A 16,735-nucleotide genomic window follows, 5' to 3' on the forward strand; every position below is an offset into this window, starting at 1 on the left:
TATTTTAGTTCACATAAAACTGCATTGAAGTTGTATTTAGTAGAATGGAATTCAATAGTGGAAGAGTTTGTAAGCTCATTTTTAATGAGCTCTATATTGAACGACTAAAAACAACTCAAGTTTGACGGGCCATCCTACAGGTAAGCCCATTTGTTAATTACGTCTGGAGGCCGTCGTAAACAGTAAGCTCAATCGTCAGTTATAAGTATACAGGTATACCTGTATTTGCTGCTGTTCGTCTTAGTGCATTAATTTCTACGATAATTCGTTTTGCAAAAGAATTTGTGGGACTAGATTGTTCGGCATTAGAAACACACCAATTTCGTTTTCAAGGTCGTCGTATTCTTTAGTGAACCGGCTGCAATAAAAGGCCAAGTGCTCGGCAGTCTCCCCTTCATCCAAGCATTTTGGATAATAAAGAATACCAGCCAAGTCTAGGGGATGCCCATTTCTTGAAAGCATCCGTGTCCGGTTAAAAGCTGCCTTAGGAAAAAATCAACGTCTCCCTGTTTTCGACAGACCCGCTGGTTAATCGTGTGATCAACCTATGTGACCACCATTTTGATTGCCATTCTGCTGTCGTGGTAGAACTTTATGCTCGTTTGAATTCCTCTGTCGGCTTGCCTTGCGAGCAGTACAACCTTTCTGTTCATTTGCCCGAATGTTTAAGGGCATTTTGCACGCTATGACGCAGATTGCATCGTTTGACACCGTTCTGTAAGCATATGCGGTGTGATTTTTTCAATGCATAGCGTCATTTTTGGCAGCCAAATGCTTGCTAGCAACTCATCAGATTTTACTGCCGCTACCCTAGGCTTTAGAATAAAGTTTAAAGTAAAGTTCCCCACGCGAAAAGAATGGTATTTGAAAAAGAGAATACAACTGCACGTTACACTGATGGATTCAAGATGGATTGCGGAGTCGGCGCCGCAAAGACCTCGAAACTTCCAAGCATTTTCATTTGGAGGATTGGAATCTTTCAAGTATAAGTTCTTGGGATAAGGGAAGCTTGCGGGATAATTAAAAACTATCCACAACAACTATCGGAAGTACATATGTATTTTGTCAAGCAGCCATCTTAGCTTTAAAGTCACTTATAAACAATTCAAAAGTCGTCAAGCAATGCAAAGAAGAACTTAATGCTTTAGCGCGCACGGCAGCCATCACTCTCGTCTGAGTACATGGCCATAGGAACATAGAAGGAATTAAGAAAGCTGATGAACTAGCAAGACAGGAGCCATCCTATAACGAATCTGAAGCGATAGAAATAGACTGTCCCAAGAAGTGCGCAAAGGGAGATCTTGACGGATGGACCAACACGGATACCTGCAAAAAAGGTAAACAAACGTGGATCAAAACAAACGTGGAAACAAAAAGAAGTCGCACGGGGCCTTGGGGTTTGGTCAAATAATCCAGCATAATTTGGGCTCGGTGCGATGGCGCTTTATCATTATGCAAAATCCATTTCATGCCCACATTTGTATGTATGGTATGGTATTATGGTTCTCTTCCGTTACTGGTTTACGGGTGGTGTATAATGGAAGTATCAGGTCAGTCCATAAGTTCGTGCGTATTTTACCCATAATTTCACTTTTGTACGATTTTTGCATACAAAAAATTATTCGCGGAATATAATAGAACTATTTATATTTTCTTTGATATATTGTGCATTCAACAAGTGATTTTCATCGCGGATAGAAGCACGTGTTGTTAAAAAATAAAATGGAATCTTCGACGCGTACAAGAGGCATATTTTGAACGTTTTTTTATAAAAGTGGTAAAAATGCAGCAACTGCTACTGCAGTGTAAGGACTGCGCAAAATTAGTTTTCAAAATTCCGAAGTGGTAACTGCGACGTGGAGGATGCCCCGCGCGCTGGTCGTCATGAAGTCTTTAACTCCGACGCCTTGCTCGAACTCGTGGAAGCTGAGCCAAATTTGATAGTCGATATGATAGCTCAGAGGTTAAAGTCATCGCATGGAACAGTTCACAGTCACCTGGTTCAGTTGGGAAAGGTTTCAAAGCTGGGAAAATGGGTTCCGCATAGATTTTCCATAGCCAACCTTCAACAGAGAGTGAATATGTGTTCTCAGCTGCTGCAACGGCTTGAAAATGAAAGTTTTTTTTAACCGTATCGTTACTGGTGATGAAAAATGGGTCCTTTACAATAATCCTTTTCGCAAACGCCAATACTTAGATAAAGATGAAACACCAGAACCGACCCCTAGAGATGACCTTCACCCCAAGAAGATTCTTCTGTCTGTTTGGTGGGATAAGGCCGGTATTGTTTATTATGAACTTCTGGAACCAAACCAGACGATAACTGCTGATTATTGTTCCCATCAGCTATCAAACCTGAATGAGCCACTTAACAAAAATCGACCGTCTTTAGTGAATAGATGCAAAGTTTTGTTTCACCACGACAACGCAAGACCTCATACCGCAAGGCAAACATTAGGCAAGCTGAACGAGCTCGGATGGGAGCTAATGCCGCATCCCCCATACTCTCCGGATATTGCACCTTGTGATTATCACCTTTCCCATATGAGTAATAAAAACTACTCCTCAAAAGAAGCTATAAAAAGGTATATCGACGCGTATCTTGGCTCCAAGGACAAACAATTTTTTGAGCAGGGAATTAAAAATTTGCCTAAAAGTTGGGAAGACATTGTAAATAATGAACAAAAATATATTATTGATTAATAAATACTTTAAACATCTTTTTTATTAATATTAAAATCACCTTTAAAAACGCACGAACTTATGGACTGACCTGATAATTTAATATTTTTGTATATTTTTGGTATTCCTTTTTTAGGTGAAAGATCCAAAACGTGGAATTTAGAATCATCTAAAGAAGTTTTGTAGAACATTTTATAAGGTTAATTTTTCAAGAAACGCACCCATTTAAATTTCAGCAAAGAGACAGATTAGCTCGCGGTTCCTCTTTTTGTTATTGATTCTTCTAGTGACTTCGTCGAAATAAAATCCGGCTGCGACGTTCCTTTTACCGAAAATGGCTTTTTCGTTCCACACTTTTCAATTTATAACAATGCTCAGGGATGTATTTATATGTAAGTTGCTTTTTTTTATTTTCATTTCTATCAAACCGAAATCTCGATCATTCGGTAGAAAGGAATGTCCCGATACCAAAAATGTGTGGTCTACCGTTTCAATATTACTATTACTTGACTGAGCAATTTTCATTCATGTTAATGCTATTTTAATGTACGATTTTGGCGTGAACACGCATGACTGTAAGCTACTACGCGTTTTTGAGTAGTTATCCTCCATATGCGCTAAAATGCTTGATGTGATCTTTCTGTGCACCTCTTGATGCCGTAGTTTCATCCCATGCATACATCTTGACATTGTCATTATGGAAATTAGGGAATCCCGAGTTACAAACATGCATATTTCGCTTATAATAGGCTAACGAAACAGACAGTTTAGGGTACGGAAGTGCCTTTTGTAAATCAAATGAGAATCCATAGTATTCGCTGGAATTTTTTCTCGCTTTTTTCTGGCCCTCTGCAAGACAGTTCCTAGCTCTTTCGGTATTTTGTAAATGTACATCATGACTTTCCTTAAGATGTAATTTCTTTTCCCCATTATTGCATACTTGGATTTTTCCATTCAGTAAATATAAATTATATGTAATCCCTGTAATTTTTGACTTAGACCTCTTTCATAATTATGGGTACATATGTACTCGACGTTAGTGTAAGGGTTAAATACAAAAACGAAAACAGGCCACATACATATAAGTATATACATATTTTCCTGCTGTTCAACGAGCAAGCAATAATAACCAATTATTCGACAAGATAAGCATAACACCCAAATAAGTAGCGAATTGGTAAGACAGATGTAGTTTTGTGACTAACTCACTTCGATTTATTGTGGCGATACTAATGAGATAAACACCTGCTAAACTTGGAAATTCTTCGATTTCGATTAGATTATTGTAAACGATTAGGAATAGTATTGCTCTAGTGATGAATTGAATGGTAAGTTCATGTATTTTGCTCAGTTACAGTTGGAAACTCACAAAGTGAATGTGCAGTTTGAAAAAAATGACGGTAACCAGTTATACTCGCATAGTGGTGGTACTGCTTTCCATTGGCATCATTGCAGGTATACGAATGCAAGGCCGCAACTGCAGTGACTTATTTGTGAATTTATTTGTGTAAAAAGTAAATGTACGATTTGTACGATCACTTTCAAGGAAGGTCCGAATAAATAGGATATATTTCTTCTTAACATCCATTGTCAATTCGGAAACAGGATGCGAAAAAGCGAATTTTTATAAAAGTTTTTTGTATTTTTGCCAATATTTATTTCATACGAATACTTCTATTTAGGTGTTTTGAAGTGATCTTTTCATATTAAAAAACAAACAAAAAAAATCAAAAAAATAAAAATCGGTTGTAGCGTAATTTTTTGTTATAAGTTTTCGATATTTTTTTGAATAAAATGAAAAAATACATGCCAGTATCGCTTAGAGGACGAAATCGACAAGCTAATCAAAAACGCTCCAACTTGGAAGGAATTGATGATGATGGTTAAAAAACAAAAAGGCGCAATCAAACAAATAAACAGAAATCTTCGCTAAAACTGAAACACGCGAAACTCCAAACAACACGAATTGGCTACCCTAACACTTAACCACATACGAGGGTCGCCTTTTATATTTTGCGCCCAATAATGAAAAGACAGTAAAATAGTAATAAAAAGGCTACATTCTTTTTCAAACTTTCCCTAATATGTACCTACAAAAAAAAAATAATAATAATAATATGGAAGTCAATAAACTTCAGCATTCGCTTGAACCAATTTCGAAAGCACTTTTGCTCCACAGAAGTGGATACCTCCAAAACGAGCTGCTTAAAGACTTCAACAGCTTCTTCAGGCGTTGAAAAACGTTGATCTCGCATTTTGTCCTGTGTGCCAAATCAGTGTAAACTATAATTTCATCCTACAAGGATCGATGGCCTTGTTGAAACTCGGTGTACCAGCATTTCACAATGACTAAGTGTAGTGCTTCAACGTCAAAAATCGAAATAAGTTGATCAATGCACTCCTATCTCGATAAACCACATAGAAAATCGAAGAGTCTCCAAATTTTCATGAGTTAATTCTGAGATAAATTTTTCTACTCACTGAAAAAAGAGCAAAGAAGGTTCGTAAGAGAAAATATTATATGTAAGTTTACGCGAGAAAATATCAAACTTTTCGATAGAAATATCGAACTTAGTGTTGCAAAGGCGCAAAATATAGAAGGAAACCCTCGTAGTTGATACTTAACCACAGTGAATACTTAATCGTTCCGTAATTAATATTGGATATGGGAATAAGGTTCCGTCCTTTCTTAGCCAAAGTTACGAATTATTTAAAAAATTAAATAATACATAATATTATGTGAAGCATGTGCCATTGGAAGTTACATATGTAGGTACAGTAGCATACGGAAAAAAGTAGCTGACGAAAAATTCGAGTTATTTTGTCTTCATCCATTCATTGAGCCAGCTTGCGGTGCTCTCGTAAGAGGTGACCCGCTCTTCTATAAAGTCAGACTACATTAATCGGAAGAGATGGCAATCCAAATGTGCAATATCAGGGGAATACGGCGGGTGGGGCAAGATTCCCCAATTCAGTTCCTCTAAATATTTCAGGACCGATTTAGCCACATGTGGCCGGGCGGTGTCAAGCAGCAAAATCAACAAAATCTGTTTGTCATGTCTACCGTCCCATTTCGGCCGCTTTTCTTTGAGAGCTCGATTCAAACGCATTGGCTGCAGTCGGTAACGATCGCTAGTGATGGTTTCAGATTCATTTCTTATCACTCACGTGGAAATTGCCACTTTGAAAGCGTCGAAACCACTCTTTACAAGTTGTATTTGATGGAGTGTGATTACCGTAAATATTGATCGACATATCGAATATATGACACGTTTCAATAAAGAAGCATTACTTACCGCAAATGCTGTTTTTTCGAGACGAACGTAGACGTTTTGGACGTCCGATAAAAAAGGATCTTTACGCTTCAAACAAATGTCGACTACTGCGGTCGAGGCTTCACATATACACCTTCAAATCACCAGTATATTACTTGAGCGAACACAAAAATAGTATCAGCAGCAACACCTCTTTTACGAGGGCGGAAACTTATTCCTATACTCAATACTTCTTCGAACAATTATGTACTTATAAACTAACACAAATGCGGAAATATTTCAGCTCATAAAATGCCGCTCAAAAGACGCGCAAAAATAAAACATAAAAAAAATTTAAATTATTTCAAGTTTCACTATTTTTGGCTTGCCAGTAGTTTTTCTGTCTTGGAATTTTTTAGCCAACCTTAGAATTGTCGACTTTTCTTCTTCTTATTAGTATCGTAGCCCTTGGTGAATCATTGCTTCATTCACAACCTTGCGTCATCTGTCTCCATCTAACGCCAGCTCTTACCACAGCCACACGTTTAGCTTTTTAAGGTCAACTTTCACATCTTCGAGCCATGCTTTTCTGGGGCGTCTTCTTCTTCGGGCTCCAATAGGGTGTAATTCAACTACGTTTCGAGTTGTTCTCTCCTTGGGCATTCCAAACACATGTCCGAGCCATCTTATCTTTTGAGATTTTATAAATCTTATCACAGTTTCGTTTTGTCGACTTATTCGTACGATCCACCAAAAAAATTACAAATTTTGCCACATGTCGCCTAAAAGATCGACCATTTTTTTAATAAATATCTATAATTTTAACACCTTGCTCTATCATGTGAAATTGTACAAAAGTCAAAGATGACGTCCAGGAATTATTCACTACTGACATCAAGGCGTCACTTTTGAAATATCCTTTGTTTAATAAGATCAAAGAGGAGCATCTAAACTATGTTTTTATCTACGCCATCAGTTCAAAAGTAGACTATAAAGTAAACTTAAAAAAAAAATTAGTATTTAACTTAATATTTTCAGCAGAAATCAGTGCTATACCCGAGGCAATCAAACAGGCTACGAATAAAAACTAAAATTTTGTCATCTGCGCAGATTCTTGAGATGTCATGTATGTATATACACATTGGCGCGTACACCCTCTTTGGGTGTATGGCCGAGCTCCTCCTCCTATTTGTGGTGTGCGTCTTGATGTTGTTCCACAAATGAAGGGACATACAGTGTCAAGCCGACTCCGAACGACATATATTTTTTAAGAGGAGCTTTTCCAGGGCAGAACTACACTCGGAGGTTTGCCAATGCCTGCCGATGGTCGATCGCTATTAGAAAAAACTTTTTCTTAATTTTGATCTTTCACCGAGATTCAAACCGACGTTCTCTCTCAAAATTCCGAATGGTAGTCACGCACCAACTCATTCGGCCACGTTGGCCGCCATAGCAAATGGTAAAATCACTACCCATCACTAATCAGAATTGTACTGATAAATCACTAATCATTAATCTATCTTCTCCGGATCACAGAACCACATCACCGAAAGCAGCACTGTCGACACAATAAACCGTACAGTTTAATATTAAACAAAACTCTCCAAAGCCTCTTCTAATTGTTATAAACAGATTAGTAATAATAAAATATCTGGCGCAAACATACATAGACAGATTTCTCAACAACCACTTGTCTCGTTTCGACTATAATGAAGCTCAGACTCTTAATAGTCGAACATACAAAAGTAATACACCAACACTTATAGTAATTAATTGTCAGAAACATTTTATGTATTTGTTCTCAGCATAAGCCACTTAATTGTCCCAAATTTCGATCTTCCACTCGAACTCAATTATTTCTAAACTCCAACTCTCTGCTATTCACTCCCTCTCTCAATCCATACGACACAGAAAGTATGATAAAGTTATTAAAATCCACTTACTAAAACCAACAACACTTATTAAAACAACAACAAACCGCACAAAACCAACTCATACTCAACATAATTTAAACTCTGACGCAACAACATCTACTTGCATGTATGTGTGCATGCACTTAGTATTTATAAGCTGCGCAGGTCCAGCCAAAGCTAAAACAAAAACTATTAGTACAGAATTTCAATTTTTTCGCTAACCACAAAACGCCACAAAATGGAACGATAAAAGGGCAAGAGAGCTGTGTGGCAATTATGTAAGAGGAAAATTTGATATTGGACCACCCGCCATTTCGTCTCTAAACGTCAATTTTTGTGGTAGTGTGTTGATATTTCCCTAATTTAGTCTCAAAATTACCTAGGATAGGATAAATGGCTGCTCTTGCGAGCGAGTCCACTTAGAGAAATAATTAAAATTAGTGCGGGAATTTCGGAAAAATAACCCAGCAAATGGAAAAAGGGGCTTTGGATTAGAAGATGACGACCAAAAGTGGCTAATTACGTTTGTTTACCCGCTTCAAGCTACCAATGAAATCTACCAGGTGTGTGATACTTAAACCGGCAATATCCTCATTTGCAGTAAAAAAGTGAGAGTCCAGATGTCTGAATATATGCCAAACAAGAGCAGGCAAGAAAAGACTTCTGCAGAAAGGACTTGAAGCATTCCTAAGTCTCCCCGCATGGGCTCCTAACGGACAGTGTCCGGCTTTGTAAACTTTAAAAGTTCTCTCGAACACCCGCGAACTACCCGTGGCCAGAAGAATCTCGCAAGCTTGCACACTTACGCACTAACCATCTTTGCAGGAATATATCACAGGTTATCAAGGGAACCCAATCCTCTCGGTTTGGGTGAAACCGTCCCGAAGGTCCCCTGTATCATCAGCCCTGCAGTTTCCCTCTATGCCGCTGTGACCGGGAACTCAAATGAGCCTTATATCGAAGTGTTCGAATGCAACCGAGAGAGAAGTCAGGCATTCCCGACTAATTCCGTACGCACAAATTGGCCCCAATTGCCACTTGGCTGTCGGAGTAGACATTTACGTATTTTACACTAATTACAGAAGTAAGCAACTTTTTTTTGTCGGGACAGACTAGCAAGTACAGCACTCAGACACAATTAAATCCATTGTAATGCACTCGGATGACCTTTTTAATTTTCTTTACATCTACTCGACCTCCGAAGAAATCTGAGTAGATCTTGCGGTGCCAAAGAGCCAGTAAACAACTAATCCGCTGCTGCCTTAATTGCGGCTACCTTCACTTGGAAAAATCTACAGTGGTCTGGAAGCTTAAATATGAGCTTCATGGGAAGCTCCTCGCAGAATACTCTGCCCCACCAACTCTTCTGCCCAACTTCGAGCCATCCGTAAACATATTTGTTATGCCCCGTCTCCAAATGTTGCTTACCGCCCACTCCTCCCTTGATGGAATATGAGTGGAAAAAATACCGGTCGGACACAACGAGCTTCCCAAACTATTTGGAAAAAATATTCCCTCAGAGAAAACAAAGCTAATACTTCTATCAAAGAAGCACATCCCGTTAGAACTTAGCATGCAAACTTGCTCAAATACGTTAGACACAAAAAAGACCAAGGCGTAAGACTGGACCCAAGACTAACCTTCTGAACCCAAATAAAACACGCAGCAGAAAAGGCCGCTTAGATCCATCCCTACTTAGTAGACTGATGACAAACATAGAAAATAATTATGGCTATCCCGTTTTCCATTCTCTTATACGGAGCTGAACTGTGGGCAAATGTGCTAAAGACAAATCACCGGTGCAAGCTCCTAGCACCCACACCACGAACGGCAGCTCTAAGAGTTATGCCTGCCTATCGCACAGTATCAGGGCCAGCTGTTGAAGTGATAAGTGGTTCAATACCGATAGATTTATTAGCCTTTGAGAGGAAAACTTGTAGGTATTAAAGAACGCGAGAGTGGAAGGAAGAGCGCGGATTAAAGGATGAAACGATAAGGTTATGACAAGCAAGACCGTTAGTGAAACGAAACACGAGGCAGATGAACGGCTAGGCTAATAAAAGACGTCACTGCATGGTACAGCAGGAAATTCGGCGAAGTCAATTTTTATATTGTACAACCTAAATGCTTTCGGGGCACAGGTATTTCCAGAAATACCTATTCGAAATAGGGAAATGCGAACACTCCAAATGCATTTACGGTGACGCAGCCGATGATGTCGCTGGACACACCTTTTTCCAATGCATGCGCCGAACGCTGGAGAATGCAGTCGGTCACATAATCACTGAAAATGAAATCGACGAAATGCTAAGGAGCTAGCGAGGAAGCGTGGGAAATCGTTATTGGTTTCGCCTTGGATGTGTGCCTGCGGCCATAGACCTTGTAATGAAAAAGATGGAACACCTCTATGAAGTGATGGGAAAGCGGTTCAAGGATGGACGACGGTTTCAAATGAGGAGGGGTTTTTTAGTGTCAGGACATACCATTGCTGCGACGGTAGCTTTGATGATGCATTGGGCATTTTAAACCTCCCCATACGAAAAAAACATACAAAAACAAAAATGTAACGTTTCGGTGCAAAACGGTAGGTTGTGTAATATTCCTCTTTCGTTGTTTCTATGCCGCATTTTTATCATTTTTTGGCTACTGCACGACGTAATTTATTTAAATACGTTTACTAGAGTAAGATTAAGATACTTAAATACATTCACATATGCATTAGGGCGGGTACATTTTTTTTTTCGATATCGCTCGTAGGAAATTAGATTTGGCCATTAAATTCTAAGAAAAAAGCCCACTAGAGCACAGCTCTAAAGTCAATTTCGAGTGCCGCTAATTTTAAAATAAGTCACCTCTAATTATTTCGAAGTTAATTTGATATAAAGATATTGACGAATGTATTATTAATGTATATTTTTTTAAATAATATAAGTTTGAACTTGAGAATTTTTTTCATATCTATGTAGTTTTATTTTAAAGAACCCCATAATGACGCTACTAAGCAAATTATATGTAATTTTTTAGTATTGTAATTCAAAGAGTTTATGTTTGCCTCTATTTTTCTACTTGCGAACATAGGCCTTCACAAAATATTTATATCTTTTTCTATTAACTGCTGTTCTCTTTTCGACATTCCACGTTTGGTTAACTGCTGCAAAATCACAAACGTTAGAACACCTCTAGGTATTTTGTGGACGACCCGTCGTCTGTGTCGGTGAGGGTTCTATTCCAACACTGTTCTGCTTATGCTTTCCTTATCCTTTCTGAGGGAGTGCTCGATCCATCGCCATTTACGACCTCTTATCACCTGCTCGGTGATCTGCCACAAGTCCGCATTTCTCATAGTGCTAGGCCAGGCCAAATAACTTTACATATAATCCTAAGGCATTTGCTTGTAAAGCTTTGCAATTTCTGCGTAACGCTTCTCGACATCAGCCATATACGAATGATGATTTTTCACATGCATTAAATATTCTTATTGAAATTTTTTGTGAAATTTTTAAACCCTAAAAGTTTTCTAATTGGCTGTAATCATCCAAAAGTTGACCTAGCTTTACCCAGATGACTTTCCGCGTCTTCTTCAGCTCCTCCCTTGGTTGATACTATGATCCTAACACAGCAGAAACTTTTAAGATACTGCACCGCTTCTCCATCGGTTACAATATTATGTTGATTTTTATTATTGAGTAGCTTTGCTGCCGTTTGTTTGCTGTTTATTTTCAGGTCAACGTTTCGTGCCGAAGACCAATTTTGGTCTGCATGTCGGAGTGTCTGTGTGAAAGCAGGCGAATACCGTTCGCGTAGTCCAGGTCATGTAGTTGGCGGGTTAGCGTATTTTTAATTTTTTTTATTATTTTAACTTTTAACAGGAGTTCTAATTTTTTACTTTCTATCTTCATTAACATATTTTGCTATCAATTTTCGTATTCATTAAAAATAGTTTCTTATATATTAAAATTTGGTAGGCTTCAAATATAATTTTTTCTTAGAATTTTATAGAGCATCCGAATATGCTCGGGACAACAACGAGAAAATTCGTTCCATACAAATTGACCCATCCTAATATACATATGTACAGTCACACAGCCATGCATACATATATACAGATAAATGCATGTAGACACACCTGCCTCACTAGCAACAACAATATTAGTGAAGTTATCTATAAATTAATTCAACTCGGAAATGTGAATTGTTTTATAGCTCTCTAAATATTGTAGATACGAGTATTCACGAAAAGCAACAATGAATCTCGCATTCATGTAGCAGGTATGCCAATCCCGAAACCCGATGATCAGAGAAATTTTTCAAATATCGAAAATCCCGAAATTAGTTGATACGACTTGTGTAGTATTTAAAATTTGTTTTTCAAAGTTTAAGTTTAGGAAAGATTTGAAAAAAAGATTCATCGAACGAAAGTTCATTTGATACAAATTAAAACAAACAAAAAATGATTTTTGCCGTCCAAGTTTTTTTTTCCTTGTTCACTCCTCTCGGGAGCATATACTCCGGGAGCCAGGGGTCGATTTTGGACTGCGTTTTTATACCGCTAAATTCTTGACTATACTTGTGATTTAGCTTTCATGAATAACGAAAGTGTACGTCAGCTGGCGCACCAGCGATGGGTGTGATTGTGGGAAGGTACGAAACTTGTCGAAAAAAAATTTCTACCAACTCATTTTATACCGGCTGAAATTTTTTTCAGGTATTGTTGACATTTAGTAGAATAAAAAAAATAGCCAGCTGCGCCGTAAAGGGGCGGAAATGACCCCTGGCTCCCGGACTAATAGGGCCTCGACAAGACTCTTCCATCATACACGGTTCTGTGCTGTTGTTTTTGCACCGTCCCATGAGATGTCGGCATATCTGCTAGTTCGTACAGCATCGACCTTCTCCAAGTAATCTTTGGCCAACCGTGACATCTGCTCCCTTGCGGGTTCCAGTCCAGTGCCATTGTCGTGATGCCATCTGGTGGTTTTGTCAATGTGTGACCTATCCATCGCCACTTTCTGCGTTTGATTTGCCATAGGATGGGTTCCTCGTTCGTTAATCTCCACAATGCGTCAATACTGATAGTGTTTGACCAGAATATTCTGCAGACGCTAGGTTAGTCTAGGTTATTTTGGATGGCCGAAGTCACGTAGAGTACTTTTTGGTCCATAGCGATACCAGATCAGAGTCTTATTTTAGCGGAAATATGAATCACTCAAGATGCGTGTACTGTTCGCGAATTTTAGGAGTCGCTCAAGCGCCAATTCAGGGATAACTTCTAGTTTTTTAAAACTGAGAGTACCCTGTTAGCATTGTCTAGTTTTTGAGAGAGCCAGACAGCAGCATAGGGGATAATCCAGGGTTTCTTTTGTACCCGGCTCATTACTTTTCCTGTAAGCAGCGTTAGACTCGAACGCAACGAGTTAGATTTGCCGTGCTAAGAACCAGTATAAATTTGCAGCATTGCTAATTCGAAAGGCTACAGAAATGATTATCAGGTCCTCCAAAAAGTGTATTCATGAATGCCTAATTGTAGAGAACACTTTGCGCCACAGCAGAAATATTCTCAATAGAACGTGCAGTTTTTGCTCTGCGAGTTCTTTTTCTATCCTTAACAGAACCAGTTTCTTGAAATTTGTTCACCAACCTTTGAATTGTCAACTCATTCGGACGATTATTTCCAATAAAAAAATCACGAATTGCGATGTCGTTGAATGCGTTGTTCAATGGTGTAAAACTGTCTACTTGACAATTGTCACAGATGACATAAAAAGGTACCGTCTAGGAATTATTCACTACTGAAATCTGGACATCACTTTTGAAACACCTTTTTTTAACAGCAGGTATCGAAGTGGATAAAGGTTAGGTTAGGTTGACCTGGCTGGCTGAAAGCCATCTCATAGACCTATTGATCCTTAGTGTTACCAGATGGAGCTAGACCCTTACGTTTCTTTGTAGTAGACATCTTGTAATGCGTCTGCTCTTTTGCAAATCAAAGTAAATTTTGGAGCTCTATCCCCGAGAGGTACTCTAACTTCTGACATTGTAAAGCTCCTAAGCATTTTAATCTGGTTCTACCTGCAGCTAATGCAGGGCAGGAGCATACAAGGTGTTCTAGCGTTTCCCTCTTTTCTAGTTCATTGCAAAATCTTCAGTTATCTTTGTTTGTAATTCCCATCTTGTATGCGTGTGCCGCGAACAAATTGTGGCCTGTCAGCATACCTACAATAGTTCTGATTTCTTTTCTAGACAGAGCTAGTACGAATCGGACGTATTTATCTGCACTCTGTGTTCATACACATGATTTTCGCGGATTTGCAAGTGGGTAGATTATTTCACCTCCTATCTATCCGTATTTTCATGTCCGCAGCGATGCCTTTGTATACCGTATTTTAAGATTTCAGTATGCATTGTTCTTGTTCAAATGGTATGTAAACAGCGCTTTTGGAAATCACATCTACAATTTCGTTTCCAGCAATGCCCTTATGTCCGGGTAACCAATAGATATGCAACCGTCTATCTGCGGGTAATCTCTCTATGGCTTTCCTGCTTCTTAGAACATTTTTAGATGCAATTTCATATGATTGCTGCATATTGCATATTATGGCTTTTATCGCAGCTTGGCTGTCAACGTATATATTTATTTTGGAGTTGCTTGATGTCTTTGCGAATGCTATTTCCGCAGCCTTACCTACAGCAAAGGCTTCTGCTTGAATGATACTGCAGTGGTCAGGGAGCTTAAATGGTTGCCTGATGCCTAGCTCTGCGCAGTAGATCCCTGCCCCTACTACTGGATAAAAAGTGTCCTTATTTTTATTTAAGGACGCATAGTAATTTTAAAACTTCAAATGTTTTTCTAGCAAAGAGCGATATGAAAAACTCGACGGGTTAGAAAACTAGCTTTTAATAAATTGGCTATTCTTACAAAAATATTTTAAAAGCAAATATAGGGGTTTTCAGTAAGAGCGCTTCAACTTTTGAACTTTTTTGAATAAAACACAAACGGTTTGACTTTTTTAACTAATTTTTTTTTTATTATCGAGTTTGAACATATACATTTAAGTATGAAATTCGATTTCTTTTGCATGACCACCGCGTGCACGTTTTACGAAATCCAACGTTTTACGAAGCCCCGCCCGCCAGCAGGAACTTGAAAAAGACCAACTGGCATATATATAAACGGGAACTTAAGGAAAGACTTCCAAACTCCCAAAATATTACTATTGAAGACAGAGAATCATTGAACGAACACGTACAAATCCTTACGGAGGTCTGTAGAACTGCGCTAAACAAGGCTTGCCCCTTAATTAAGTATAAGGGGAAGAAAAAGCCGCCCTGGTGGTCAGAAGACCTGTCTACACTAAGAAACGACAGCAGAAGACAGTTTAATAGAGCGAAAGCGACACGAGAGAGTAAAGACTGGGACTGCTACTACACTAAGCTAAAAATTTACAAAAAAGAAGTTAGGAAAACGAAAAGGTCTGGTTGGAGAACGTTCTGTGGAGAAATCGAAGGAACCACAGAGGCCTCCAGACTGCGTAAAATCCTTTCAAAAAAACACTATACCACCGGATACCTCCAAAAACCGGACAGGAGTTGGACTACTTCGAGTGACGAAACTCTGAAGTTGCTAGTGGACACCCACTTTCCCAGCAACAAATCATCTAACGTGTTATTCAGCAATGGTACAGAAAGACCAAACTCTGACATTGAAGAAATAATCACTGAAACTAGGATAACCTGGGCAGTGAACACGTTCAAACCATTTAAATCACCGGGCCCAGATGGATTATTCCCGGCCCAAATACAACATTCACTAAACTACGTCATGGAATGGTTGACGGTCATATTTAAGGCCGCTCTGAAACTGAAAAGTGTCCCATCAACATGGAAAGAGGTAAAAGTGGTCTTTATCCCTAAAGCGGGAAAAAGTTCACACACGACACCTAAGGATTTCAGGCCAATAAGCCTACCCTCCTTTCTGCTAAAAACATTAGAAAGAATTTTAGAAGAGCATATTAGGGCTAACATCAGCCCTTATAAGCTCAGCATCTCACAACATGCGTACTGTAAGGGGAAATCAACCGAAACAGCACTTAACTCACTTGTTACAGAAATCGAGAAGTCAATGTATAATAAAGAATTCACACTGGTAGCCTTCCTAGATATCGAGGGCGCATTCAACAACATCCTACCGGATACCATAATAAAGGCACTGACGGACTTCGGGATCTCTGGCGCTCTGGTTGAGTTCATCAAAAACATGCTCTTGAGCAGATTGGTGATCGCAACCCTAGGGGTCTCAGAGATCAAGAAACAAGTTAGCAGAGGAACACCTCAAGGCGGTGTGCTGTCCCCTCTCCTATGGGTGCTGGCACTAAACTCATTGCTAAAGAGCCTAGAGGAGAGAGGACAACACGTTGTAGCCTATGCGGACGATGTTGCATTGGTAGTAAGGGGGAAATTCCCCAATACACTCATAGAAGTTATGCAGGATTTACTAAACATGGTTGAAAACTGGTCAAAAGCAAATGGGCTAAGCGTCAACCCCAATAAAACTGAACTCATCCTATTTACCTGGAAACACAAAATTCCAAATATAACTCCTCCGACTCTAGGTGGAACGGCACTGTCATTTAGTGATGAGGCCCGCTACCTAGGTCTAATACTAGACCGAAAGCTAACATGGAAGGCAAATGTCGAAGATAGAGTAAAAAGGGCGACAATAGCACTATACTCTTGTAAACAGCTAATAGGACTAAGTTGGGGTCTCTCCCCATCTATCGTATACTGGCTTTACACGGCAATTGTCAGACCAATCCTAACATACGGCATATTAGTATGGTGGCCAGCTTTAGATAATTTGTACGTCAAAAGAACCATGGCGCACGTACA

General features: G+C 39.0%; 1 protein-coding gene across 1 annotated transcript in view; it reads left to right on the top strand.

Moving 5' to 3' along the window:
* Positions 1-4,046: 4,046 nt before the first annotated feature.
* The window catches only part of LOC128855440 (prion-like-(Q/N-rich) domain-bearing protein 25), a 31,366-nt gene continuing 18,677 nt past the window's right edge, over positions 4,047-16,735 (top strand). Inside the window, exon 1 of the mRNA XM_054090344.1 lies at positions 4,047-4,137. Within this exon, the coding sequence (XP_053946319.1) occupies positions 4,059-4,137 (79 nt within the window). The 5' untranslated portion in view covers positions 4,047-4,058. The remainder of the gene's footprint in view (positions 4,138-16,735) is intronic.

The sequence above is a fragment of the Anastrepha ludens genome, chromosome 2, assembly GCF_028408465.1.
Source record: "Anastrepha ludens isolate Willacy chromosome 2, idAnaLude1.1, whole genome shotgun sequence".
NCBI classification, from domain to species: Eukaryota; Metazoa; Arthropoda; class Insecta; order Diptera; family Tephritidae; genus Anastrepha; species Anastrepha ludens.